The 27,546-nt window shown below is 46.9% G+C and overlaps 3 protein-coding genes and 1 non-coding gene across 4 annotated transcripts; 3 read left to right on the top strand and 1 right to left on the bottom strand.

Moving 5' to 3' along the window:
- The first annotated feature begins 2,203 nt into the window (after nucleotides 1-2,203).
- Nucleotides 2,204-6,345, top strand: LOC124654201. Its single transcript, XM_047193221.1, has 3 exons — nucleotides 2,204-3,096; nucleotides 5,549-5,594; nucleotides 6,177-6,345. Exons 1-3 carry the CDS (start codon nucleotides 2,280-2,282, stop codon nucleotides 6,316-6,318), a joined length of 1,005 nt encoding a protein of 334 aa, XP_047049177.1. The 5' UTR covers nucleotides 2,204-2,279; the 3' UTR covers nucleotides 6,319-6,345.
- A 1,780-nt stretch (nucleotides 6,346-8,125) lies between these two features.
- LOC124654886 (calcium uniporter protein 6, mitochondrial-like) lies at nucleotides 8,126-13,780 on the top strand (the record flags this gene model as incomplete). Its single annotated transcript, XM_047193861.1, has 3 exons — nucleotides 8,126-8,461; nucleotides 12,452-12,869; nucleotides 13,755-13,780. Coding segments are annotated over exons 1-3 (780 nt in total), but the record flags the coding sequence as incomplete, so codon positions are not given.
- TRNAS-UGA lies at nucleotides 11,595-11,676 on the top strand. The gene has a single exon. It is a non-coding gene; the product is annotated as a tRNA-Ser (tRNA).
- Nucleotides 13,231-18,215, bottom strand: LOC124654885 (probable galacturonosyltransferase 7). The gene is made up of 9 exons (XM_047193860.1): nucleotides 18,137-18,215; nucleotides 18,007-18,047; nucleotides 17,856-17,915; nucleotides 17,135-17,261; nucleotides 16,992-17,044; nucleotides 15,717-16,012; nucleotides 14,800-15,157; nucleotides 14,169-14,720; nucleotides 13,231-14,051 (listed from the first exon to the last, which is right to left on the bottom strand). Exons 1-9 carry the CDS (start codon nucleotides 18,213-18,215, stop codon nucleotides 13,782-13,784), a joined length of 1,836 nt encoding a protein of 611 aa, XP_047049816.1. The 3' UTR covers nucleotides 13,231-13,781.
- Nucleotides 18,216-27,546: the final 9,331 nt, after the last annotated feature.

Raw genomic sequence — 27,546 nt, 5'->3', positions numbered from 1 at the left:
GTTTGAGAGATATAAAATAGACAGATTTTGCAAAAAGAAGAAAAAAGACAGGGAAAGGGGATTGGGCTGGAAGGGCGTTGGGCTACCTGCCGCGCCGGACTGGTGAGGAGATGCAGCCTGGCACGCTGGCCCGCGATGTTGGCTCCAGACGGATCTGGGTCGAAGCCCAGCAACTGATCTGAGGTGAAACAAAAAGTGGGGATTAATTCGCATCACTTAGGATTTGAACACAAGATCTGTAGCGTGAGGGATCAAGGAAGTAACCACTGCGCTGCAGTTCAGATCGTGTCAAAGGAAAGGCGTGTAGCAACTTGACCCAACAAAGACTGGGACGAGCTTGGAGGCTACAGCCATGGCGGGAGGGAGATCAAGTCCAGCATCGATCCGTCGATTCAAGGCAAACGAGGACGGGGAAACTGGCGTCGGGGATACGGCTGAACGTGGGGAGGCCAATGGTAGCGGTGCGGAGTCCAGGGGGTCGCCGGAGCATCACCGGCGTCGAGCTCCTACAAGGGTTAATGGAGGTCAACATGGGAAGGCTACTGAGAACGAAAAGGAAGGGGGAAACCGGCCTCGGAGATGCGCACGGTCACCTGGAATGTGTGGACGTGCTCGGAAGGGTTGGTGGAGGTCGGAGGCGGCCGGAATTCTCGCCGGAACGCGGCTGCCGTCGCGGGGAATCGGCGACCGTGTGCTCGATTGAGGGCCTCCCGAAGCAATTCCTTGTACCCAGACGAAGAGGATGACGAGGCGCATCCACCGGTGCCCTCGGAACGGCGGGGGATGGTCTGCAGCAGCGGCGCCATGGTGAAGAGGATGGTGGCAGTATGGTTTTCTCCTGTTCGTTTTCTCACAGAGAAGAGAAGAGAGAAAGGGTGGAGGGAGGTAGGTGGCGGCGGGATGGATGGGAGATAGGGCTAGGGTTTGGCGCTGGTGGTGGGGATTAAAAGGGAGGAGGGAGAGCAGGTGAGAATGGAGAGAGGGGGAGGACCACTGTCTTCACCACGCCATGTGCGTGTTCCTCTCGTCCCTATCCTGGATGACGAGGACGGGGAAAGAAAGGAGGGGCCGAAGGGGTACGGGCCAAGAGGTGGCTTGGGCCACTGCTGGTGAGTTTGGGCTGCACCGGGAGAGAGGGGAAAAACAGAGAGGGGTGAGACGGGCCAGAGAAGAAGGAAAGGGCCCAGGGGGTTAGGTTAGGATTTTGCTTTTAAAATTTATTTTTCCTTTTCTCTCTTGTTCAAAATAGACTTGAAACCTCTTTTAAAACCAAACCAAACCAAAGCAAAACCAGATTTACTTTGTATATGAAAATATTTGAAATAGTCTTATTTGTTAGATAGGTTTGGTGTTAAGGTTTTGTTAAGAGAAAAAGAAAAAAGGAGAGTTTATTAGATATACCATATGAGAAGAAAACAAAATATCTAGGCTTTATAAAATAATTTTATTTAGTGAAAACATGGATGATATGATGCATGATGATGCACTAAAAGAAAAACAACAAACAATTCTAATAGGGTGCTACCCGGGGCCGTTACACTGCTCCCCAATTTCAATTTATTACATCTGTCCTACTCAGGCCTTGTTTGTTACTATAGTGTTTGCGGGATTAGCGGGGATAATACTCTAGAGTATTGAGTGAATTCCTAGTGTCACCCAATCTCCACAAAATTTCATCCCCAATCCACTAGGTAGGGCTAGAATATTGGGGATTGAAAAAATACACTAAGATTTAGGAAAAGGGGGATAAACTGGGATTAAACTCGCAATACTAGCACCAAACATGTATTTAAAATAAGTGGAGATTTAAAATTTAGTGGGGATTATCCCTGCTAATTCCCACTAAAACTCTAGAACCAAAGGCCTCATGATTCTCTTCCTCTCTTTGCTTGTAGGAACCCTAGCTTTGGGGATTTCAGTTGTCCTCAGACTGAAGTATGAGCTGCTGCCCTTCCTCGCGCGCGCCGGCGCCGGCGCCGGCACCCGCGCTCGAAGACGAGAATCTCCTCCAGGAGATCCTCCTCCGCCTCCCTCCGCGGCCATCCTCGCTCCCCCGCGCCTCCCTCGTCTGCAAACGCTGGCGCGGCATCCTCTCCGACCCCAAATTCTTCCGCTGCTTCCGTAAGCGCCACCGCGAGCCTCCCCTGCTCGGCTTCTTCGCGGGGCATATCGGCGTGGATCCCGTCTTTACCGCCGTCCTAGACTCGCCCGACCGCATCCCTCCTGCCCGCTTCTCCGCACCGTGGAGCCACCGCCCCGGCCTCGATCGGTGGCAATTCATGGGCTGCCGCCATGGCCTCGCCATCCTGATCAACTACCACGACTGCGAGGTTGTCGTGTGGGATCCCCTCACTGGCCAGCAGCGCCGCGTGCCTTTTCCGCCGGGGCTCTGCAACACTGAGAGGGTCAGGGGCTGGCGCTGGCACGCCGCGGTGCTATGCGCTGACGCCGAGGACGGGCATGTGCATGGTGATTGCCTCTGGAGCCCGTTTAAATTGGTGTTGGCGCGCGGCGGATGCTCACAGGCTCTCGCTTGCCTCTACGAGTCCGTGCACGGTGTATGGGGAAACATCGTCTCAACGGCGACTACTCATGTGATCCATCCGATAAGGCCCAGTGTCCTCGTTGGAGATGCGCTCTACTGGTTGTTTTCTGATGGTGGCATGCTCGCGTTTAATGTTGAAGCCCAGACTCTTGGTGTGGTAGAGAAGCCAGGGAATGCCCACTGTACTGGATTCTGGTCCTGTCAGCCCTTACGGATAGATGGCGGTAGCGGCCTTGGCCTCGCAGTTATCTCGAAGATGAACATCCAGTTGTGGAAGAGGAAATCAAACTGCAATGGTGTTGTCGGGTGGGTGTTGATGCACAAAACCATTCAGCTGGAGGGGATGTTTCCACGGGAAATGCCCAGGGACGATAACCGTGTGCTTTTGGTGGGGTATGATGAGGACACAAATGTGGTTGTTCTATCTACAAGAATTGGAAGGTTCATGCTCCAGCTTGAGTCGATGCAGATCAGGAAGATTTCTGGAAGAATGGAAAATGGCAACCGTTTAATGGAATTTTATCCCTACACAAATTTCTACTATACTCCAGGTAATACCTCGCTATCTTCATTGCACAAACAAAAGAAATACCATAAGTTTCTCTTTGCTAACATCCATTCCGGTTATTTTCCGGACTTGTTGCTTGATTCTGATGGGGTAGATCTATAAGAATAAATAGGTTGTTTGTTTCTCAGTCAGTGTGGTGACATCTGATACCTGAAGTCCTGAACAACTGGAAACTGGCTTGTTGTGTTTTCTCATTCAATATTTTTCCTTGCAATATATATTCGGCGTGGTTGATCCTGATGCTAATCATCATTGAAAATAGGATGCATGTTTTATCAAAGCATAGTATTAGTTCATCAAATCTGAATATTACTAAGTAATGCTTATATTGACACTGAGGTTCCCAATCTGTCCATGTTTTGCTTTTGCCCGTTGGGCATAACTGTCCGCACAATATGCCTTCTCATTGATTCAACTGGTTTATGGGACTTCTGTTGCTTGTAGGCAGGAAGTTGGTGGAATTGGTTTATGAGATCTCTTAATGCGTTATGTTGGTTGAACATGTGTAATTTATGCTTTTGCTATGTCCTTGTCTTCTTCCTCAGTTACTTAATTAGTAAGATGACACTGGCATGGATTTGATAAATTTCAAAAATGCCTATGAGTACCAGACTTTTGTGCTTTCTGCTCCACGAGCCTCTCATGCGCACATGATACAGAAAATAAATCTCAAATGACTTGATAGTCTAGGAGGTTTAGTATTTTCCTCTCTAGTAAAGGCCAAGCTTGTACTTTCTCCGTTCCATAATTCTTGTTGCAAATTTGGATGTATCTAGACATATTTTATGAATAGATACACCTGAATCTGTGACAAGAATTATGGAACGGAGGAAGTAGTTTGTACCATGATCATATGCACTTGGGTAGCACAAAAAATGAGAACATGTGAACTGAAAAGTTTGAAGGTTTGTATACAAACTACAAACTAGGTGTGCTTCTATTGCTGGAATGATGTTAGTCTTGTCTAATAATGCTGAAATGATTTATCTTCGGATATTGTTGTACGATCTCTAGAGTGTGTGTTGATGTTTATCTTTTCAGCCATGGAAAATTGTGAGAAATAGATTTTTCTGCAAGGAAGTAGTACAAAGTGGGTTTGACCGATGTATGCTCGAGTTCTTGAGATGTGGAAGTGTCTATTTGTTGTAGTGTCCATGCATTTTGCATGATGTGGCCTGTGATGTGGCTGACAAAGAAATTGACCCCTGTATGTACTATGAGGTTCTTCTGGCTTTGTACGCCGTGCCCTATGAAATTATTTGTATTATTATTATTTCTCCATTCGTTCAATAATATAAGACGTTTTAGAAACCTAATTTAGCCTTCCAAAACATCTTATATTAGTGAACAGGGGAAGTACCAGTGAACTTTGCATGTGTGGATGGTGACATGCTGGTTGCTTCGGTTATTTTGCACCTTTGTCCACTGCATCGTGTGCACTCCGGATCTTTGCTCACATCTTTCTGTGCGTTCTTTTCGATTTCGGTTACTTATTCCCAATGTAAAATTTGGACAATGTTCTTAGTTGTTTGTGTTGTACTTGCCTAACTAGTGCTAAGTATTATGTATATGATGGAAGTGAAGCCTAGTTACTGTCAACTTCACGTAGAAAATTATTTTGCCGCATAGCATATCTATTAGCAGTACAAATGATTTGCATCATCAGCATCAGACTCAACCCTTCAGTGGAATATGTTTTTCACTCAACAAAACTTGGATGGAATAAAGTCAGTTAATTAATTTTCTGTCATTTGGCAATCACTCTTGCAAAGGAATTGATGAGAGAAGTTAGAGGGACATGGGCCTTTGAATCGTAGCCTCAAGCTATTTTTGCCTCAGATTGTTAATGCTTAGCATTTTCGGAATGCTATACAATGGAATCAGTTTTACCTGTGTTTATGTTGATGTCATATGTGAAATAGTTGTTTGGTTTCCATTTTGAAATTAAAACTTATTATGTTGATTTAATCATTTTTGTGTGGAAATAGCTATTTGATTGACATATGTAGTTGTATTTAACTTGATAATAATAATAAAATCATAGTAGCATCAGTCTTTATCTTTATGGAAGAACGTAGTATTATTAATATAGCGTAGTAGTAGACTACTACCATGAAATGCTCATTTTTGTCTCGCATTCAGCATAACTGGAACAAATTCCTAGAGGCTGATTCTAGATGTATCTTATTGAACATCTTTACTTTCATGAGCCCATAACATGTCCTTCACTACTTGGTAATTGATTATTATCCTTCTTCCTTGCACCTGGCGAGGTATGTGGCTTCATACAGATATGCTTTACCCTTGTAATAATAGATAGTCTTACTCCCCTCGAGTAATATCTTACATAGATTATAACAGTTTGCACACATGTCTTCCTATTGAAGTATTGGTTCATCTTGTCCATTGGTTTATTGTACTTCTTTTGCTTGTAGGAAGGGTCATTGCTGGTGGAGATGGTGGACCTGAAAATGTGAACAAGTAAGATCTGTTAATGTGCTATGTCTGATGAATATAATGTTAATTTATCTTCTTGCTCAATTACTTAATTATTAACATGATGCATACCATGGATTTTGATCGATTTCTAAACTGGATAGTTCTTGCATTCCTGGAAAGCCTATGTGTTAGATACTATAATCTTCTGCTTTTTACTCCACCAGCCTCTCATGTGGACATGCCATAGAAAGAATCTTAAATGGCTTGATAGTCGAGGAAGTTCAATATTTGCCTTTGATGGAGTCATTGAGTTACTGATCTTTCTTGTTTTTACTGCGATGATATGCACTTATGTATAAAAACTTCAGAAGATGTCAACAGTTAATGGAGGTTGAAAGTGTATACTGCCCCTAATAAACTAGGCGTTCTTCTATCGTTGTGACGATCTTAATTTTGTGTAATAATGCTTGATGGTTCTCTTTGGATATTTATGTACGATCTCCAGAAAGACGACTTGATGTTTTTGGTTACAGTCATGCAAAATTGTGAGATGTTACTTCATTGGATTTTCAGTGAGTTGCCTTATATAAACTGGTTAGATTGATTCTATTGATTGTTCTGCAGGTACCTAGGCTTCTCTTCGGTCTGCCGAGGCACTGTAATGCTTTGCTGTGGGTTCTTCTGCTTTTGTATGCTGTCGTCGCTAATGTGGTTGATGCTGAAACCGATGCCCTATATAGTTTCTAGGTTCTTCCGGCTCGCGTGACATGTCCTGTGAAGTGGACTTGTAGGATTTAATCATGTAATTTCCTTGCTTCTTTGTATCATTGCTACCTGCTAACATCCGTAGACATGAGTCCACTAGACAGTGGCTTGTCTGAGTTGCTTCGGATAATGCTTCGAACTTCCAGTTAATTGGTACATTGTGGTTCATTTGCTTAGCACGTTTCAGTGGGAGCTCTGCATGTGCCCTGCATTTTATTTTTTTGAGGGTAAACATGGCACTTTATTAAACAATCACAGAATTTGGGATACAAAGACCATCAGGTGGTTGTACAAGCCAAACCTGACGTCCAAAGTCAGCAGTAGTTGCTGATCATCCCAGTCGGTATTTGAAGCTCTATTCTCATGCCTAAAGGATGTCGCCGGTGATTTTTATTTCCTCAATTATCATACTATAGCTTCCCGCGAAAAGCTGCTTCATTTCATTCACCACTGCAAGGCAGTCTGTCGCCACAGTGATCCGTCGGAGATGCAAATCTTGGCCAGCGCCAGTGCTTCCCTGCATGCCATTGCCTCCATGACCGCCGGACCGGTGATACCCTGGATAGTCAGCGTCGAGGCCCCCAAGAATTGGCCTGACTCGCTTCTGCAAACCACTCCCACTGCTCCGCCTGGTCCGGTCTTTGCCATGGCGGTACATGTATGCGAGTTCGGGCTCCGTTCTGATCCAGTTTTAGCCCGAACCCGTATAACCGTTGGAGTTTTTCAGTTTCCGTCTAGTTTACGGGCTCTGCTAGAGATGCTCTTAGCAGGTGGATGTCGTCCCAAAGTCTGAACGTTTCGTGACCAGCTCCAGTTAGGGTCCTGCTATAATTCCTATTTTGCTTTCAACTCCTTAATGGGTATTTTGCCAATGTACAGTGAACTTTGGGTAGATGATCTAAGGATGGTGAAGTTTTGGGTAAATAACCAATTCTCCCTGCAAAGATTGACGCGATGCTATTTGTAAAACCATCATTCTTCAGTATTTCCCGCAGGAGGAAAAACAGTAGTAGTATGGAATCTCCTCTTTCATGGCCTGACCGAGATTTGAAGGGTTAATGGTATCATAGGCCTGGCCCGTTTTCTCGGATAGGTTGAGCTGACAGTTGTTAAATGTTTTACTGGGCCGCTCTTTCAGGCCGGGCGGAGGCAAGTTCTTTGCTGGACCTGGACAAGCTAAAAAAAAAAAAAAGTTAGACCAGCACGACAGTCTAGAAAAAAAAAAGTTAGACCAGCACAATTCCTCGGCCCCTCGGAAAATAAGGCAGAATCACTGAGCTTGCCGTTACAAACGTCAAATCATATGCTGGCAAAGAAAGAAAAAAAAGTGAAAGCTTATATTTTTGTGTTTTTTGCACGTTATTTTTTCCAGATTTCTTATACTACTAGGAGCCTCAAAATGCCACCAGAGTTAGATCACATGATATTGCTTATTTGATGCTCTTGAGTTGTGACTTGTGTGACATACCAACTAATCGAGAAAACTATTTCAAAAAAAAAAAACTAATCGAGAAAACAGTGCGCAAAAAGAACGGAACAAAAAAGGCGAGGAGCAGAGCTGGCCATGGCGCCCAGATCTTCCGAACACGCCACGCACATTCCTCTCCAGCTTTCCTTGATCGATTCTTGCCTCTGCCGTGAAGTCACCACGTCGCAAAGACAAAATCAGAAGAAAAATGGAGAGGGAAAAAGGTCAAGAACCCGACATGTAGAAGAAGCTTCAAAGATCGGGGGAGGTCATCACGGCATCCACAGTTCAACTCCACTTCCACACGCCGGCCTCGACCCGCCACCTGCAGTCCACCACCATGTGGCGCGCGGCAGCCTCCCGCCTCCGCGCGCATTCTCCGTTCGGGTCACCCCACGCGCGCTGCCGCCTCTTCTCGCCACCGCCGGTGCGAGTGGAGCCGCCGGTCACGGCGACGGAGGCTCGGCGCCTGGTGCGGCTCGTGGGCGTCGAGGCCTTGAAGCGGCGGCTGCGGGACAGGGCCGGCGAGGCGATCGGGTACGGGGAGCTGCTTGACGCGTGCGTGGAGGCCGGGGCGGCGCGGACGCACGGCGAGGCGGAGGGGCTCGCGCGGGCCATGGACGACGCCGGCGTCCTGCTGCTCTTCAGGGACAAGGCCTACCTCCACCCAGAGAAGGTCACATTTGCTTCCTTTCGAAACCCTATGACCTTGGTTAAATTGTCTTCATACTGCCAGAGACTTAAATTCTCCATTTTGAATTTTTGAAAAAGAACCATAAATGGGCATTCCTCTGCATTTGAGATTTTTCACCGGGGGCATTATTAACTTTTTCTTTTTATAAAGAGAGCTTTATTATTTAAAAGGTTTTCAAAAGATTTTTGACAGGGGGCATGGATTAGCTTACAAGTAGATTCTTTTTTTTTACAAGCTCTGCCATTTCATTTTTTTTTGAATGACTGCCATTTCATTTCAGTAGGGGAAAAACTGTATAAAACAGATGAACTGTCAAGTGGTACAAACTCACACACCAAGGCTACATCTCGCGCGCAGGCCAACTCAAAGGAGTTTATCCTCACGTATAAGCGCTAGAAACGATAGATTTATTCTCGAAAACGTGCCTATTACGCTCTTTTCATATGCTCCACGCCTCCACGCGACATACACCGTAGCTGTCGCCTGAACCTTGGTCGCCTTGTCCCTGTCCAGTTTCAGTTCCTGACTTCCTGCACCACCAAGCAGCAGCCAAAGGGTGATTACCGGAAAATGCTTGCCAAACTTCCCTTGCGAAAGGGCAGAGGATGGAGAGGTGAGCATCCAACTCAGAAACTAATCACAGAGAGGGCCTAGGTCTTGGCAGGCCTGCCACGTCGATGCAAACGATCATCAATCCAGTGCATGTCTTGCAACAACAGCTAACAATGAAACTTGATTTTTGGCTCAGCTTTAACCTTCCAGACTTGGCTAAGGTGAGGACGAGGGAGTCTAGATTTGAATTGAAACTCGTAAACCGATTTAACCGAGTAGCAGCCGGATTCCCCCCTTCCTCCCGTGTCGCTCCCGCTCGGGGCGACACCGGAGGACCCCAAACCCTAGCCGCCCAGGACCTCCTTCCCCCTCCCTCCCCTCCCTTGCCGCCGCCAGAGGCGACCGCCGGAAAGCCGGCGCGGTGCCAAGGACGGCGGCGGCGAGGCTGTCGCGGCTCTGCCTCTCTGGCGGAGGGCTTTGGCGTCCGGGGCGGCGGCCTCGTCTGGTGTGGGCGGCGTGGTTCCTGGTGGTAGGAGACGCTCGCCGGTGTTGTTGGCTGCCCTCTTTGGTCGCGCGGGCGGCGAGGGGATGGTGGACGGTGGTTGCTACTGCGTGGAGGCCACCCCGTTAACCTCCACCGATCCGAAGACCGGCGACTCCACACCACGCGGATCCCACCCCTCCGGCTTTGTTTTCTTCGGATCCGGAGCCATCTCGGGGTGATGGGGTTGGGGCTCTGTCCGGGAGAAATCCCTGGCCGGCGGTGGCGGCCAGACGTTGGCGACGTCTCTGACGCCGTTCTCCCTCTTGGGGGCGATGTCGAGGTACACCCTTTTCCCCTCCTTCCTTGTGCCCAGGTGAAAACCCCAAATCCACGGATTGGGCGGCGGCGGCGCTCCGGCGTCGTTTTCCCCCTTGGTGGCGCCGTCTTTGGGTCTGCGGAAGGGGGTTTGTGATGTGTGTGGTATGGTCGCCTGTGGCGGCGTATCTCGGAGGAGTTGCTATGGCGTGCTCGGTCGGATTAAGGTCTGGCCTTCACGGCGGCGCGACTACCATCTTCTTGTCGTGTCTTCGGTGGTGACATGGTCCTAAAGCTTGCGTCTTTCGGTTGATTGGTGCTGAGGTCGACGACGCCGGTCGAGGGAAGCTCGCGTGCAGAGGTGTTCATGCTTGTTGTTTGATTCCCTAACATTTAGTTCTTGGTTGTGCATCCGCGCTCTCGGGTGAGCTGCTCTACCTCCCGACGGTACGACGCCCTTCGAGCCAGGGCGAGAAGGCAGGGGCCTTCTTCGGAGGTGGAAACGGATGTCTCCTGGGCATTGTTGATTTGGAAGTTGGCGAAGGCGGGTTCCTCTGGTGGCGTGCTTGTCTTCACGGTGTTGTCTACTTCATCTGATCTTTCCGATGGTCGATGGCCTTGAAGCCCAAGTTGTTTTCTTGTTTATCTTCTGTTTGCTTGTGTTTTGGAACCTGTAAGCTGATCTTTCAGCACCATGTACTTGCCGTTAAGGCGTTATTAATTTAACGCAGGACTACGGCCTTCTGTTTAAAAAAACCGAGTAGCAGCCGTCCTCGGTGAGCGACCAGCTGATGGAATCAGGAGCATTAGAGAGCTTAGCACTCTGAATCCTCTGCCATAGTATGAAGAATTGGTTCATCTCCTCAATAGACAATATTCTCTCTAAGCCTTTTTTATCCATTTGCTTCCATCAAGCGCCACTTTTACTAGTAGATTCTGATTACAGAAAATGATAATGCTTTTCTGTCATTGCAGCTGGCTTTTATATTCAAACGGAAAATGTTTATATATAGGTTAGGGGTGACGCATTCTTTTTCAAATGTGTACTGTTGGTGGGCAAAGATTTCTGTTATATTCAAGATTGCAAAAGAATACCAGATGATGTTTACTTGTATGGGTAAGTGTGCTCAACTACGCTTCAAACCCAATTCCAAGCATTTCCTAAATCTGAAAACGCAAGGAGCGTATCTTTAGACTAGTCACAATGGGGAGTATCATATTGTAGTATCATACATATGGTACTAGTGTGTGATACTATCTTCACAATGCATAGTATCATATAGTAGTATCATAGGTTAATTATATTTAGTGATTTGTAGAATCTCAATGCAAAAGTGTGTACAAGATTGGCTTGATATTAATTTTTCTAGTTTTACGATACTAGTATCATCTCTTTCTTCATTTATTGATGTGACACATCAGCTTTTTGCATGCATGTGATGCATACTCCCATTGTGGGTAGAGCCAAAATCATCATCTGCTTGTAAATTCATTGTGCCACAATTTCTCCTTTTACGAGACCGTGATTTGGCCTATCGTCCTATTACAGTCATCATCCAAATATCCATATTTCAGCTTCCTCTTTAACAACAATAAACTTAAAAATACCTATTTTGGGACTTGGCATACCGAGCAAAATATGGCTGAAGGCATTTTGTCCGCTCGTTTTCTAAATTGTGTAGTTGAAGTCTTCATCCACACCGTCAGAACAAATTACGGTGCAAATTATTACAATTGGGTTTAAGTGAGATGTAATAATCAACAGTCGATATGTCCGAGTGGTTAAGGAGACAGACTTGAAATCTGTTGGGCTTCGCCCGCGCAGGTTCGATCCCTGCTGTCGACGTATTTTTTTGACATGCGCAGGGTGGTTTTCAGCAACCTATCGTTGTGGGCTTGTGGCAAAGTGCCAATACATCCGGACCTTCAGTCTTCACGTTCCCTGGTCACCGGTCAGAACAAAAAACCATAGGATCCTGTAATCAGGAAAAGTGGACTCTTAGTACCCCTTTGTTTGGGCTTAAATTCTTGATTCTTGGATTCTAGCTATTGTAGAATTAGAATTAGTAGGAGGAGTATGATACTCGTTGATGTTGGTTTGAGGTTCAGAACTGGGTTGTTATGGGGTGTGGTTTCGCGATGGCGCACACCCCTTGCTCTCCTTTTGTTTTTAATTTCGTCGAATTTGTGGTCTACAGAACGCTATGGTTTCGTTTTTCAATGAAAAAGGGAGCCGGGGAGCGATCCCTGTTATTCTAAAAAAAGGTTCCTTTTTAGGTGACATTCACGCCACTTACAACATCTAAGCATCAACCGACATGAACTTTATTACAGTACTTTTTTTAGTTGTGGGCTATAAATCCACAAAATGTTCACGTATATCTACAAGACTGCACCATGAGTTTGAGCCTATTTCTGTTGCTTTCAACTATGGAGAAGTGACATCTTAATTTGGAGGATTTTCAGGTGAACAGCTGCGTATAGTGTTCTCGCTCTGACAAATTTGCCAAGAGTTGAAGATTTTCCTTAAATTATTAGTGTACAGGATGCACAAAAGTGCTGGCTTCTGTTAACTAGAATCAGGGGAAACTTGTACTTATTGATCCTTCACCATTCTGTAGGTTGTGGATCTGGTCAGAAAAGCTGTACCACTCGCGCTGGAGGTAGAGAATGACCCAAGGAAAGAAGAGTTCAAGCAGCTTCAGGAAAAGAAGGATGACATTGACAAGCAAGCACACAAGCAAGTTCGGCGCATCCTCTGGTCCGGCTTAGGGTTCCTGATGACCCAGGTCGGTCTCTTCTTCCGTCTCACGTTCTGGGAGCTCTCGTGGGACGTGATGGAGCCGATCGCCTTCTTCACAACTGCATCCGGGCTGCTCGTCAGCTACACCTATTTCCTTGTAACCTCGAGGGACCCGACGTATCAGGACTTCATGGAGAGGCTGTTCTTGTCGAGGAGGAAAAAGCTTTGCGCCAAGCACAAGTTTGACATGAACAGGTACCTGGAGCTTCAGAAGCATTGTAAGTGTCCTCTGGAAGGTCCTAAGCTTCACAACTTCTATGGATTGTACAGTAGGTAAATGGATGCAACATTTACCTTTCTCTTACAGAATAAATCATATTACCAGCTTCCAAAGTGTTATTTACAATAGGCACTAGTCACCTGGCAGTTTAACCTTAGAGCCATTATCATTATGCAATTATAATCGTTCTGTACTTTTGGAGGTTACAACTGATATAGCTGTATGTGTCCTTATCTGTATCTGATTTTATTTATTATGTATGTATGACTGTTATTTCAACCACAACAGTATAACCCTTCCGAGGAACAACCATGTGACATCTCAAATTTTCTTTACAGAACAGCATAAAAAAAATATCTCAAAACGCCACGTAAAACACTACTCTGCCAAACAAACATCCATTTATCATGTCATAAATGGAGATCAACATCCCACAATAACAACAGTCGTCCTTGAGGCGAAGAATGACAACTAAATCGCTGCAGGCTGAGGCATTTGTTCTCTGTACATGCCGTGCCACACTCAACATCGGCATGCCTCAGTGTAGCTCTTGCACATTGGGCAAAAAGAATAACACAGAAGAATTTATACAAAAAATGATCAGCAAAGAACTGCACTTTTGCAGTTCCATGCTCCAATGAAGAAACTCATTTGACTCTATAATAAACAGGTTGCATGCTGATGTGCAGCTGACTTCCTAGCTGTAAAACTTGCAGTGTTTTGGCCCAGAAGCATTTCATCTTATTTTTCTTTCTGGGTTGACGCAATGCCACCCTGGTCCTTTGAGGTGTACTTGGATCATCATAAATGCTGCATCCAGTTTCTCATAAAAAATATCTCTTTGCTGAAGCAAGTTCATGGTGTTTGCTGCTTCCAATTCCCACCAATGCCGACTATGCAGTGTGTGCTACATCTCATTTTGCTGCTGCTAATGTATATTGCATTCTGCCATGAACCTCTCCCCATTAGTCATATACTTTCTCCAGTAGTTCTTGTAATCGTGTATTCCCAAATCAAGCCAAGGTTTCATGACACCATTGTAGTGTAGAGTAGCCGCCTTTTCTATATCAATACGGCTAATTCCATAGTCATACCCAAGACCTGATTGAACCCAAGAATCTTTCAGAGGATATATCAGGTCTTGAAAGGCAAGTAAACCTCTAGGGAGTGCCTTAAGTCTATGTGATACCGAAATGTCCTGTTGCAATTACAAAAGAGAAGATAATGCATCAGATAAGTTAAGTTTTCAAAAAATAATTATGACAAAGGGTATCATATGAAAAGGATAGTTCTTTCGACAGGAGTATGAACTGACCTTTTGAAGCAATTGACCATGTAAACTTGTAATGCCAAGGTCCCTCCATTTTTCCAATTCAATTACATTCAGACCAGAGAACCACACACATGAATCGGTGTTGAAATTAGGTTCCTCTATATAAGCTCTCAACTGACCTAATCTGACTCCACAGAACTGTACAGCACCTATCACTTTATCTCCCATATTGAGGTTCCAAAGAGATGACAAGTCTTTCTGGACAACCAAGTCATCATCTAGAACAACAACTCTATTCAAGTTAGGAAGAAGATGTGGCAAGAGGAAATGTGAATGGCCAAAAACAGATATATACTCAGTTTTAATCTGCCTCTGGAAAGGTTGAGAATGATTACTAAACGTGACACGGAATTCCTCTGTAGGCCATAATTGTTGACTCTCAATAGATTCAACATTCTTTGAGAGCTTGTTGTGATTGTCAATGTTTATCACATGAACAATAGCCTCTAAATATGAATTTCTGTCAAACCAATGCTTCATTGCATAAAAGTTCTGCGTGTCGGTGAATAGATGAAAAATAACGCTGCCAGAATCCTGAAACATGTCATACGACATTAGCATTGAAAAGGATTTTTAGAAAGAAAAAAAAAATTATTAGGAAATGAAATTATACCTTTGAGTTCATGGCTGTTGAATTGATAGTAGTAGAAGCTGCAAGTACATTCCTGGAGAACATTACGTAGTGAAAAAAGGCAGGGTCTTCAAGTGTCTGCTCATTTAACAGTTCTCTGCGAAGAGATGCTGATTTGAAATACTCTACTGTCAATCTCATGCTTAAGCAATGGTGAGTTTTTGGCATAGTCTGAACCCCGAGATGATAGAGAAATGCACTCTGTCTTGTATGGAAATAAGCTTCATCTTCAGTTATATCGAGTAGCTGCCTAAGTTTCCGTTCAACATTGGAGCAGCCTACTTCACAAGACTTGGCTCTTTCAATTATGTGCTCCATTTTCTCTAGCTTCTTCGTGAAACTGAAAACAGCAAGTAGCCACTATCTTCAGAAATAATCAATATAAGTGTAAACAAAAGTAAAGTCGTGCATGCCATCATTTTCCTATGATGTATAGTCCATTGCTTGAAACAGATATTTTAAATGACACAATAATAAAGACATGACCGCACTACCTCTCAAATCAGTTAACTATTTTAAATGATGTATATACTACAAGAAAACAATTTTTTCCAATAAAGGGAACTTTATTACTTAAAAGGTTTAAGCATTACACCCGGCCTCTGCATTACACATCAAGAAAACATATAATCCCCATTTATAGAGGCATTCAGTAAAACTAACAGCTTAATGCCCTCCATACAAATTCCAGATGGCCATATACATGTGTCGGATATAGGTCATATTTCTATGGGTACCAGTCTGACTAGCCATAGGGTTAGCAAATAATTACTACTACAATATATCGCAGAACAAAAATTGACTTGAAATTCCCAATACTCATATTAGTCATTTATGTAGTGTAATCTGAATTAGAATCAATTAAACAGATAATATATTAACGCTAAGATAAGACTCACAATGGTGGAAGGTCAGCATCTGCAATGGTGTCACTGAGCATGCGTTCATGTTCTTGGATATTTTGCTTCAACTCACGTGTAAATCTTTCCTGGTGCTTCAGTTTTGCAATACTAGGATAATGGGCTCTTGCCATAAAAAGTTGATCTTTAAGCCTCTTCACAATAGCATCTTTCATCTCTTCTTTATGCTCAACAGACCAGAGGCAGTAACTTCCATATTCAAGTTCACAGGACTTGGGGTTCTCCTCTTGTACTACTTCCTGACCTTGATTCTCCTTCCCATCAACAGTAGTACCCTATCAGAAAATAAATCAGTGTCCTATTGTATAAACTAGAACATATCCATGGATCTAATGGTACAAAAATACTGGTCATTTTAAGCGCATAATTCCACTATCTAAAGCATATCTCAAAAGACATGCTTGTATAACTTCAGAAAGCCTTTTATGGTACCAGATTATTGCATTGTTCACCTGATTTGCTGCTCGATAACAATGGCTACTGCATTTGTGAAGACATCTAAAGCAGACCAATCAAACCGAGATTCAATTGTACAAGATCCAGATCTCTACAGTGTATATGAATTTCTTCTTCTTCAGTAATTCTTTTTATTATGGATAAACATTACTAAAGTTTCATTTAAATAATATATCTTACAAAGGAGAAAAATAGAAATCATCCACCAGATTCCAGAGGGAAACACTTGTGCATTGCACTATGCAGACTAGGATAAACACATGTATATATTGCCACCTAACTGAAACACTCACAGTAGCAAAAATATTTGACTCATTTGACTCTATAATAAATAGGTTTCATGTTGATGTGCTGCTGACTTCCTAGCTGTAAAACTGGCAGTGTTTTGGCACAGAAGCATTTCATCTTATTTTTCTTTCTGGGTTGACGCAATGCCACCCTGGTCCTTTGAGGTGTACTTGGTTCATCATAAATGCTGCATCCAGTTTCTCCTAAAAAATATCAAGAGTTACTGCAAAAGTAACCCAGACATAGTACACCCTTATTATTAATGCCACACTGATATGGAAGAATTTGTCTACACATACATATGACATTCACCATTCAACTTCCTGAAAACCTGGCCACTGTAAAACCCAGTTGGTAAAGGCCTCTTAACAATAGCTGTACAAACACTTTGAGCTGAATTCAGCACTCACATCTCATGTGTGGCATGCTCTCTCCCAGTATTTGTTGAAATGTAAAACCCAGACGACCTAGAGAAATCGACAGCATGAGAACAAATAAACTGCCTCTTACCATTGATCTCCTCGACAAGTCCTTCAGCTGATATCTTCTCTGCGTATGAGGTCCTGAAACAACATTTTGTACAGTATAAGAAGGATGATGGAAGCGTGTGGTTAACCAAATCGAAGTAGTGGCACACATTCCCATATTTTTACCTCTGTTTTTTGCGAAATCACCCTTGATCTCTGCTTTTGATTTGGCAGAAAGATTCCTGGACTTTGATCTGCTAGATCTCTCGCCGGAAATGCCGTTCGATCCTGAAGTCATCATTTTGGAAACATCCTGCTTACACAAGACAAAGGAGATCGGTCAAATGAACTTTTTCTTTGATATGTTAGTGCAGGAGTTTCTTAAAGTCTTAGTAATTAGAACAAGCCAAAGAACGCTAATTTGGCTGAAGGGAGACCAAATAGATGACTCATGAGCATGTGTTAGTCCTCCACACAAAAATGGGTTCATCAATTTGGCAGAATCTTTTGTTGCGGTACAACGTATTCAGCGCAACACCGTCAGTGCAAAATCTATGTCAGGCATCACCCTGAACACCACATGCACCAGTAATCCCACAATAAAGAGGAGGAGGCAGGCAAGAGGAAACACGCAGCAACTGACCGGCCTGTCCTCATGAAGCGGGTAGGTGGCGAAGCCGTCAGCGAGCAGCACACGTTCACGTTCACGGAAACACGCACGCACGCACACGCGCATTGCATGATTGAACTCCCTAATTAGGAACGTAATTTTTTTTGGAAGAATCACCCCAAATTTGGGGCGTGAAATTCGGAAAATCCAAACCGCATTACGCAGAAAGAATTAAAATGCGATGCAAAGTTGCCATATTTTGTTTCCCTCGTCAATCGAGCACGGACGCAGTGGTACCTTGAGCAGCTTGTGCTTCATGCCCCCCTCCAGATGTTTGTGCTTCCCGAGACCCAGCTCCTGAACGCAACATAGACAATTCGTCATCAGAAGATTCAAGTGGGCAGTGGACAAAGAAAGCTAAAGAAAAGGCCGGCGCGGAGAATCTCACGGTGCTGATGACGACGGCGGCGCGCTCCTCCGATCCGTACCCTGCAGCACACACGCGCGCGCACTCACAGAATCAGCACAGATCCGCCGAGACGACTCTGGCAGGCAAGGCAATTGCGGCAGCGACTTACCGGTGCGGTGGAGGCCGAGGAGGAAGGCTAGGGGCAGGAGGACGGAGCAGAGCACGAGCGCCGGCACGGCGGCCGCCATGCCGCTGCAGCGGCGCTTGGCCGCCGCCACCGCCGCCGGAGACGGCGACAGCGGCGCCGGGTGGTGGCCCTTCATGTCTTCGTACCTCGTCGCTCTCTGCTCGGCGTGCCGCTGCGGCGTGATTAGTTTATACTTGGTTCCGCATTAAGCTATGCGGAGGAGGAGACGGAGGGGAGACGGTGGCGGTTTTCTTGGAGAGTGCTACGCGTAACTGATTGGCCAGCGAAGTGGGCACTGGACTGGAGTGTAGTGCAGACTGTGGAGAGTGTGGACTGTGGAGTGAGCAGCCGACCACCTCCCTCTGTTTCTCCCTCGAGCTCCTAGTCCTTTCTCTCTCACTCCATCTTTTTTTGCTTTAGCTTTGGGCGCGTCCCTCTCTAATCCCTGTGGGTCACTGGCTGTTCAGTGGATTTGTTGGAGTCCTTTTTTACAGAGAAAACAATTGTAAGCTGTTCTGAAAAAAAAGCATGTGAACATGGGATGGAGCTGCTTCTTTCGACGGCACAATCATTAGTCAAAGACGTACGCAGTAAATTACGCTTCACGTGATCTTTGTCTTTTACCTTTTGTAGTCAGACAACAATCTTCAATCTCTTACTCCATTCTGCTCACATCGTCAATTCCTCTAATGTGGCCACAAAATGGTTTCCCTAATTAGCATCTCAAACGTAAATCCTCCCCGAGCCACCTACTTTTACCCACGCCAGGAGCCTACTACAACTGGAGAACATATGAGGAGTGGGCCAAATTAGGGCGTCGGTTGATGCGCCCAGCAGCAGTAGGTGTCCAAACTGAACGGCAGCAGCAGATCCCATCGATCTCCATTCTCCCGTTCCTACCTCGCAGCTTCAGCGTCAAGCTAATCGGATGGCTGACAGGGAGAACCGATCGGTCGATCGAATCGCCACTTTGCAATTGAGTTTCTCGTTTTAGGGAGCGCGCGTACAAGCTAGGCCGCGATCCTGGTCGCTTTCCACCCAGATCTCCCTCTGTTTCTGCTCCTCCACTCCGCATGTGATCTCCAGATGTCCGGATTTCCTCTTTCGTTTATTTCTCGTCCGTTCATGGTGGATGAGAAATAAAGCTCGAAAAGGTTTGGGGAGTAGTACAGTGCAGGGGGCTCGCTAGCGAGCACGCCAGGAGGGATCCGACCGTAGGTTGGATGGATTTGAATTAATTCCTTCATCAAACCGCCATCGCCGTGGACCGCACCGGCACCGGCGCCGGAGTGAAGTGAGCCCCCACGGCCACCACAGCCATGGCGTGCGTGGGTTGCAGCAGAGATCCGCAGTGCCTGTCGTCCTACGTACCCGCCCGCGCGCGCCACAAATTTACTGCTCTACCGTTGCTTGCTGCTACGGTCGGTCGATTTTATCGCCCGCTTTCCGCATCAGTCCTCTCTCCTTTTCCTTTGGCAAAGTCCGCGTCTGTCCTCGACATCACCTTCCTCATCTGCTTTTTTCCCTCCACCAAATCTCCATCACTGCATGCATTTCCTTCTCTCATCCGCCATGGATCTCTTCAGTAAACTACAGCTACAGTTGCTTCATCTGGCCATTCTTTCTCCTCCTCTCTACTCTGTAACCAAGCACCGACTCGTTGAGCGCCCGGCTAGACACTGTGCACGCACATCTGGATTCAGACAATGCGACTGTCTGTCACCGATCTATCTACAGCAACTGTACGGTGTCCACCTGTCTTCAGACAAGATCGGGTCAGGTATTATTAAGATCGGATCAGAGTGCAGGTATAGATAAACCCAATGCTGTATATACACATGCAGACCCTCTCTAGAACTCTAGGAGGATTAAACAACGCGCTCAATATTATTATATGACGACGTCTACCTGCCAAGCCAAACATCCTGCCAAATTTAGGCTTCACGCACGTGCACACGATCGACACGATGGCTTCCATTTTTTTTAATGTCTGTTTCTCCTGAAAGACTGCCAGTAACTGTGCGTGCATGCTATAGAACAACTCCAAAACAATTTGCTATTCATATCACTAATCAGCATCTCGTATAAAACAATTCCAAAACAATTTGATCTTCATATCCACCAATCGGTGTAAGATTGACGGTATTTGCAAATTACATAATTAATCTCGTCTCGTAGAAGACCCAAATAGACCAAGACTATCCATTTTGGTTTGCACGGACACGATGACACCGAAAAACTATCCTAGTGGCGCAACACAAACGGACCGAGGCGGTGCGGACCAACCCATTCCAAATCCAAATTTAGGCTAGAAATGCGTCGGCACGGACACACCGCGAACGCCTCATGCGCGCACCCACATTTGAGCAGGGCCGATCGGCCTCTCGCTCTGGGAGGCAATGACCTACTTCATGATTCTGCTATTATTGATTGTGTATAATTACGAAGTTCTCGCGACTTAGGATAGGGTTTAGCTCTAAAGCCATTGGATCAATCTCTATTGGCCCCTTTGAATCTTGTCCTCTATTTGACGTCCTATGCCGCCTTACAAAGGGGGCAGCATAGGGCTTACAAAGTAATCCCGTGTTGGTACGGGTCTACGAGTCCATATGCGTGTCCACCTATGCCTTCTTGTTTCCATGCCAACTCTTCGTGAGCGTCTTGGTCCTGGACTTCGTCTTGCACTAGCATAGCTTCAAGTTGGCCCAAATTTGTTCTTGTGTAAGCCTCTTTAGGGAATCGGCCATAAATCGGCTATGGGCGTCCCTTTTTGTTTAGGTCGTCTTCGTCCTGGGGCTACCCGTTTGGTTCCCACATCAGCTCCACCGCAAGCGCCTCCATCTCCATGGACCCAATCATGGCCCCCACCAGAGGCGGAGCTAGCATGTATTAATTTATACAACCCCTTTGTAAATGAAGCAATGCTCTTCAAAATACAAAATGACACTGGTAGATTAAGAGGAATGACACCAATGAGCCTTTTTTTTCAGGCTTCGCCCCTGGCCCCCATCATCGACAAGGCCTCAAATGCCAAGGCCTTTAGCGGCCGCAACTCCAACGCCACCTATGGTCCTTTGGCCCGTCCCAAAGTATGTCAAACTTACTGGAACGACAACGAGGTGTAGGCGGGGGACACTGCAAACCCTAGATAGGGTTTTATCTATTTATTTTAATTTTTAAGTCTTTTTTCTTTGCCTTTTCTAAAACAAGTTTTAATACATCAAATATCATTTTAAAAATGAGTCCGGCTGCTGGGTCTGCCCCGATCCACAGATGTTGGGAAGGACACGCACGCATTTTTTACTGCAGCACGCGGACATTTTTTTTATTTAAAATGAATCGGACTTTTGGAGATGTATTCGCAGCTAGAGCAGCGTTTGCTTCACTACTCCATTTGTCCTTATGTACTAATCTGAGAATGTTGGCCACCGCAAGATCGCACAAAAATTATTCCTACGAGAAAAAAAGACCGCACAAAAATAAAGCTGCCTGAAGTCATGTGGGAGTAGGGTCAGTTTAGACAGGGTAATATGTGCCTCTTCTTCCTTTTCTTCTCTTCTAGTGGATCCTTCATTTGCCCCTTTCGTCTTGCTGTAGGAAAGGTGTATCACCGTCCTATTGTTAGTGGCATCAATATATTTGAAAGGGAGATGTGATGCCAACTGGCTTTCTATAGAGGGAAATTCACAGGCGGCAGGTTGCGTTCGTGTTGAATAATCATACAGTCATATGTGTTAAAGTTAACCTTTAGAGCATCCCCAGCCGGCGATTTGCACAAAAATAACCTAAAAGTGAAAGAAAAGCACAGACTGATCCTCCGGCGAAACTATTTCACCCATCTAACCCTTTTGTATGGCGTCCCACACATCGGCGCCACACATGCCAGTGTGGCGCCCCTCTTGCCGGCGCCACACACCCAGCCGACGTGGCGCCCGCGACGCTGAGCTGGTGCGCCCATCCGACGTGGCAGCATGTGTGGCGCCCCTCCCATCGGTGCCACACATGCCCTTACAATTGCCCAAAACATACTGTGAGACAATTCGTCTGGGACTTAGCCGTTTTGCGAGCCTCTACGTGTGGCGCCGATGCAACGGGCGCCACACATGCTACTGTGGCGCCGATGCCATGGGCGCCACACGTCCACTTAAGTGTGGTGCCCGCGCCCGCCCCCAGCCCGACCACACCTCTTCTTCTCTCTTCTTTCTTCTCTGCTCCCACGAAACCGCCGCCGCCGCCCGCCTCCCCTTCGCCCCCCCACCAAATCGACCAAGGAATCGTCAGATCTATCCGGCCAACTCCTTCCTCCTCCATTTCTCAAGGTATTCCCCTTCGATTCCCTCCGATTCATCCACTAGTGTTGGTGGATTTGGTAGATTTGGGTATGAACCCTAGACATGGAAACTTATGTTGGTGGATTTGGATATGAACCATTGATATGGAAATTAATGTTGGTGGAACCTACATTGTAGTACACTGCGGAGTTGGACACTCTTACCGCTGAGCAGGTAACCGATCACTCTTTTGCAATCCTAGTTTTCATTGATTGTACTGGCATGTTCTAAATTCTGAAATATTTGTATGATGCAGGTGGAATGGGAGCCATATGGTACCTACTACCGTATTGGCGCGGGGATGATCGACCCGAACCGCAAGTGCACGGAGGAGGCGCTGTTCGGCGGATGCGCTGCCCACTCATATGCATGTGGCTTGTTGAACACCACCAGCCGCACAGAGTGATGAGATAGTTTGGGCTATATCGAGAGTGCCCACCTCGGTGGCAAGACACGGACAAGGCGCTTCATAGGTAAACTTCGGAATCATGCGACGGGAGATTCCCGATAGAAGAGGTAGAATCTAACTTCTTGATTCTTGCAGGCTTGATAGGCAGCGGCAGAGGAAGATCACAAATTGGCCAGTCCACCATAGCGGCCACATCGCAGCGTTACAACACTGTTTGGAAGCGACACAGACTGCTGGCCCTCTGGAGATTGTGCCTCACGATTTGGCCGCTTTCAACAACTACCTCCAGTGGTTCCATGAAAACACGCGTATCGAGTTAGTGAAGCGCGCGTATGCTGACTACATCTTGGACGACCCCATCGAGTTCGATGAGGTTGCGCAAAGCCAGCACGACACCTATGCTCGCAGAGGGAGATCGACTTCTATTGCTTCCGAGCTGAACTTCGTGGTAATGTATTCTCTCATTAACTAGTACATCATCTAGATTGCCATGTGCTCGCTTAAATTGTGTATGCTATGTTTGTCACAGCGGTCGGAGATCCAAAAAACAGCTGACGACTGCGAGATTATGTGGGACCAGAGCGGGAGAGATGAAAAGTCTGTCGGACAGTTGCGGAATTTCATTAAGGTATGATCACCAACTTTGAATGTACGCTATTATGTTCTGGTGGCTTTGTAACCATGAGTTCCATGACGCAGAACACTGCACGAAAGATGCGGCGGTTAGCCAACTTGCTAGGTTGCCACGAAGGCGAAATTCCGCAATCCTCCTCTTCTCCAGAGCAGGAGGTATGGACTATTTTGTTGCTATCAAACATGTTCTTACTAATTTCAACTTTTGTAATCTCATTTGTTCTTGTTTGTGAAGATTCCTGACGACGATGAAATCCTGAGTCAAAGCATACCTCCAAAGCATACCTCCAAGCAAGCCCCACGGTCTGCTTATCAGTTGAAGCCAAGGGGCAATGCTCCAAAACGGTACACTCCGGAAGATTATGTCAACCGAGGAAAGAAGGTTGTCATTGAGGAGGATGAGGGGCCGGTGCGGAGATCATCTTTGTCGAGGATGAGGAACGACGAGCCGTTCTCTTCAGAGGAGGAGGAGCAGGAGGAGCAGCAGGAGCAGCAGCAACAAGAGCCACGGCAGCGGACGAAGAGGATGGCCGTCCGGAAGCAGCCCGTGAGGACGACACGTCGATGACGACAGTAGGATGTGCTCCGTGTTGTTCTGAAATATATCTTCATAAGTATCGAATTGTGAACCCTATGTCATTTCGAACAATGTTTGTAATGCTACTTGTTGTTTGAATTTACTTGCTACGATGTAGACTACATCTTCTGATATTGCTACTTCTTGTGTATGTTCTGAGATTGGTACTTGCTGTGTCCAATGAAAACTGTTGGAGTTTGGTATGATTTTTCAGGTTTTTAACACAAGTCAATGTGTGACGCCCTTCACAGTGGCGCCACACTGCACTGTGTGGCGCCCACGGCATCGGCGCCACACATGCCAACTTATATCCAGTATTGGGTCGAAAACATCCAGGGGCTCCGGACGATAAGTCCTTAGCCGTTTTGGCGATGCTCTTTGTGTGGCGCCCGTGGCATCAGCGCCACAGTAGCATGTGTGGCGCCCGTGGCATCGGCGCCACACATAGAGACTCGCAAAACGGCTAAGTCCCAGACGAATTGTCTCACAGTATGTTTTGGGCAATTGTAAGGGCATGTGTGGCGCCGATGGGAGGGGCGCCACACATGCTGCCACGTCGGATGGGCGCACCAGCTCAGCGTCGCGGGCGCCACGTCGGCTGGGAGAGTGGCGCCGGCAGGAGGGGCGCCACACTGGCATCTGTGGCGCCGATGTGTGGGGCGCCACACAAAAGGGTTAGATGTGTGAAATAGTTTCGCCGGAGGGTCAGTCTGTGCTTTTCTTTAAGTTTTGGGTTATTTTTGTGCAAATCGCCTCCCCAGCCATCTCCCCGGGAAGACCCCCAGGATCTCTTTTTTTCATCCGGACAGACGAAAATGGCCCAGTCACGTCCCCAGCTTCTCGTTTTCGTCCGGATTTAGGCCTAAATTCGTCTGTCAGGCCATCCTCGGTTTCCCGGGGTGCTGCCGGGGACTCCGGATGGAGCAAATTCCGCGCTCTGGTCCGCGTGTCAGGGAAGATTCCGCGTTTTGATCCGCGCAAATTCCCCGGGACGGCTGTAAAATTGTTGCTCCCCATGCCAAAAATACATCCAATTCGGACCAATTTTCATTCGGATTGTGCCCCGGGGACCTCCAACGGCTGGAGATGCTCTTAGCTTTTTCGTTACCAAAAAGTGTTGATACAATGTTTGCCTCATTGAGTACTGTGGTAGCATTTCTCGCAAAAAAATGGAGTATTGTAGGTGGCTAGTTGCAGGCATCACAAATCTGCATGACTGCATGTTTCTCGGTTAGGACTATATATGCGGATATGATGGTGAGTTGGTGACTGTTAAATATGGAGTATTGCCAAGTTTATTTTTATATTGGTTCTGACTTCCGGGTAAACTGACTTCTGCATCAGTTCAATACGATACGAGAGTAAAAAAAACCAGGAGTTTAAGAACGAGCCAACGCACTAGAGACTAGCTGCGAGAGAGTGTTGAAATATATCGCTACGTCATTTCCATCAGTTTGACCCTGGATGAACTGGGGCTGGGGCTTTCTCAGGAGGTCCTTATCCGAAAAGGGTTTGACCCTGGATGGGTTCACCGGGCAATGGGTTTGGTCTCGGGGGACCAAACGGCCATTGCGATCAATGGGGAAATAGGAAACTTCTTTAGGAATGGGCGAGGGGTGCGTCAGGGAGACCCCCTTTCCCCAATTTTGTTCGACTATGTTGTCGATGCCCTAGATGCTATCCTAGAGGCGGCCAAAGGTGCTGGACACATTAGCGGGGTGATCCCCCATATCATTCATTCCTGGGGCGTGACGCACATGCAATATGCGGATAATACGATCATTATGATCCAGCCGGAGGACTTGGCCATTGCTAATCTAAGATTCCTCCTACTCTGCTTTGAGAGCATGTCTGGTCTGCGTATTAACTTCCATAAGAGTGAGATGATGGTTTTGGGAACCTTACCTGAGGAGCGTTAGCGGATTGCCAATATGATCAACTGTAAGCTAGGCTCCTTCCCTTTCACTTATCTCGGTCTCTCGATTGGAGACCGCGCCCTACCGGTTAGTGATTGAGATCCGCTGGGGCGGAAAGTGGCTAAGCGAGCGGACCCGTGGATGGGTAAGCTGATGTCGTCGGCGGCGCGGTTGATCCTCATCGACGCGTGCCTCTCGAACCTTCCTATGCATTCCATGGGGGTGTGTATGCTGGGGAGAGGGGTGCACCAGACTTTTAACAAACACCGCTCTAGGTTTTTTTTGGTGGCTAATGGACCTTGGTGATGGGAAGCGTTATGCAGGCCTAAGTCCTTGGTGAGACTTGGTAGCATGGAGACCGCCGTCACACCACTAGGGCTTTTGCCTAGCGGCGTTCCTGGCGACGAGACGAGAAGAGAGGGCAGATGACGATTGGAGGAGGCCGGCGGCGACACCCTAGTGCATCTCGTCATAGCCGCATGGGGGCGGGAGGGGCGGTGTCGGGGAGGGAGGGAGGCTTGCCAGCAGCGGAGACTAGGGCGGCGACAGCAAAAAATCGCGAGTGCCTCAGCCCTCTAGGGGAAATGGTGTTCATCGGGGCTATAGACACACACACAAAAAGCCTATGTGACTCGAGTTTGTTCATGTTTTCTATTTGATTTCTCATGTGTTCTCTCCCCACTTCACGGTGGTGGTTATCTAGCAATCTTTAAAAAGTGCCTTTGGCACATGAGCACCAATGTTGTCGGTGTTTGAAAAACATATTTCTAGAATTCCAAAAAACATAAACTTAAATATATACATACATAGGAATCTTCTAAAGGCACGGTTCAAATTTCAGACGAAAATATGTTGCATCATGAACATATAAAAAGACAAATTTCTGACAAAAACTATCCTTATAAATAGCAATTTTTTCCATGTAGCTCAAAATACAACACCTCTCGCGAGTCGCGACCATGTCCGCGGCTGAGGAAACCCCGCCGCCGCCACCTTGATCTCCCACCTCCGTCTAGCTCCGGCGCCGCCGCGGCCAGATCCGGGACCCTCTCGGCGTCCTCTCCCCGACCATCCCAAGGTTCGCCGCCGCTGCTACCGGGTCGCTGCGGCCGCTCTGCTCCGTTCGGGCCACCATGACGCCGGCTCCTCAGCCTGCACGAGCTCGTATCCGGGCAGCCCCTCCAACTGATGGCCCTCTTCCTCAACTCCGGGCATCCCCGCCAGCTGCTGCCCTTCCTCGACCGTCGCGACTGCCTCCGGCTGGACGGTTTCGGGCGGAGAACTCCGGCGCGCTAGTCTCGCTAGCGGACGTCCTCGTGCCTTCGGCGCCCGCTACTGCCCAGCCTCTCGGCGCCCCTTCTGCTGCCGTATCAAGTCTGCTGCGTCCGCTTGCTGCAGGTTGGTGCCCGCCCATGTCGGCGGAAGCTCCGTCGTCACATGAGAGCTCGAGCGCTGTCGTCGAGCTCGTCCCCGAGTTGCCATCTGTGACTGCGGTCAGTGAGGTGGTTCTTGCTGCTAACGTGGCC

The sequence above is a fragment of the Lolium rigidum genome, chromosome 5 (genome assembly GCF_022539505.1).
Source record: "Lolium rigidum isolate FL_2022 chromosome 5, APGP_CSIRO_Lrig_0.1, whole genome shotgun sequence".
Lineage (NCBI taxonomy): Eukaryota > Viridiplantae > Streptophyta > Magnoliopsida > Poales > Poaceae > Lolium > Lolium rigidum.
The sequence above is the reverse complement of the archived record's forward strand: the minus strand, read 5'-3'. Positions and strand labels throughout refer to the sequence as shown.

Coding starts and splice junctions, on each gene's coding strand:
- LOC124654885 (XM_047193860.1), bottom strand. CDS start 18,215: ATGGCGGCCGCCGTGCCGGCGCTCGTGCTCTGCTCCGTCCTCCTGCCC. Junction 18,048..18,136: donor CCTCGGCCTCCACCGCACCG/GTAAGTCGCTGC, acceptor TGTGTGCTGCAG/GGTACGGATCGGAGGAGCGC. Junction 17,916..18,006: donor CCGCCGTCGTCATCAGCACC/GTGAGATTCTCC, acceptor TGTTGCGTTCAG/GAGCTGGGTCTCGGGAAGCA.
- LOC124654201 (XM_047193221.1), top strand. CDS start 2,280: ATGGGCTGCCGCCATGGCCTCGCCATCCTGATCAACTACCACGACTGC. Junction 3,097..5,548: donor AAATTTCTACTATACTCCAG/GTAATACCTCGC, acceptor TTTTGCTTGTAG/GAAGGGTCATTGCTGGTGGA. Junction 5,595..6,176: donor GGACCTGAAAATGTGAACAA/GTAAGATCTGTT, acceptor ATTGTTCTGCAG/GTACCTAGGCTTCTCTTCGG.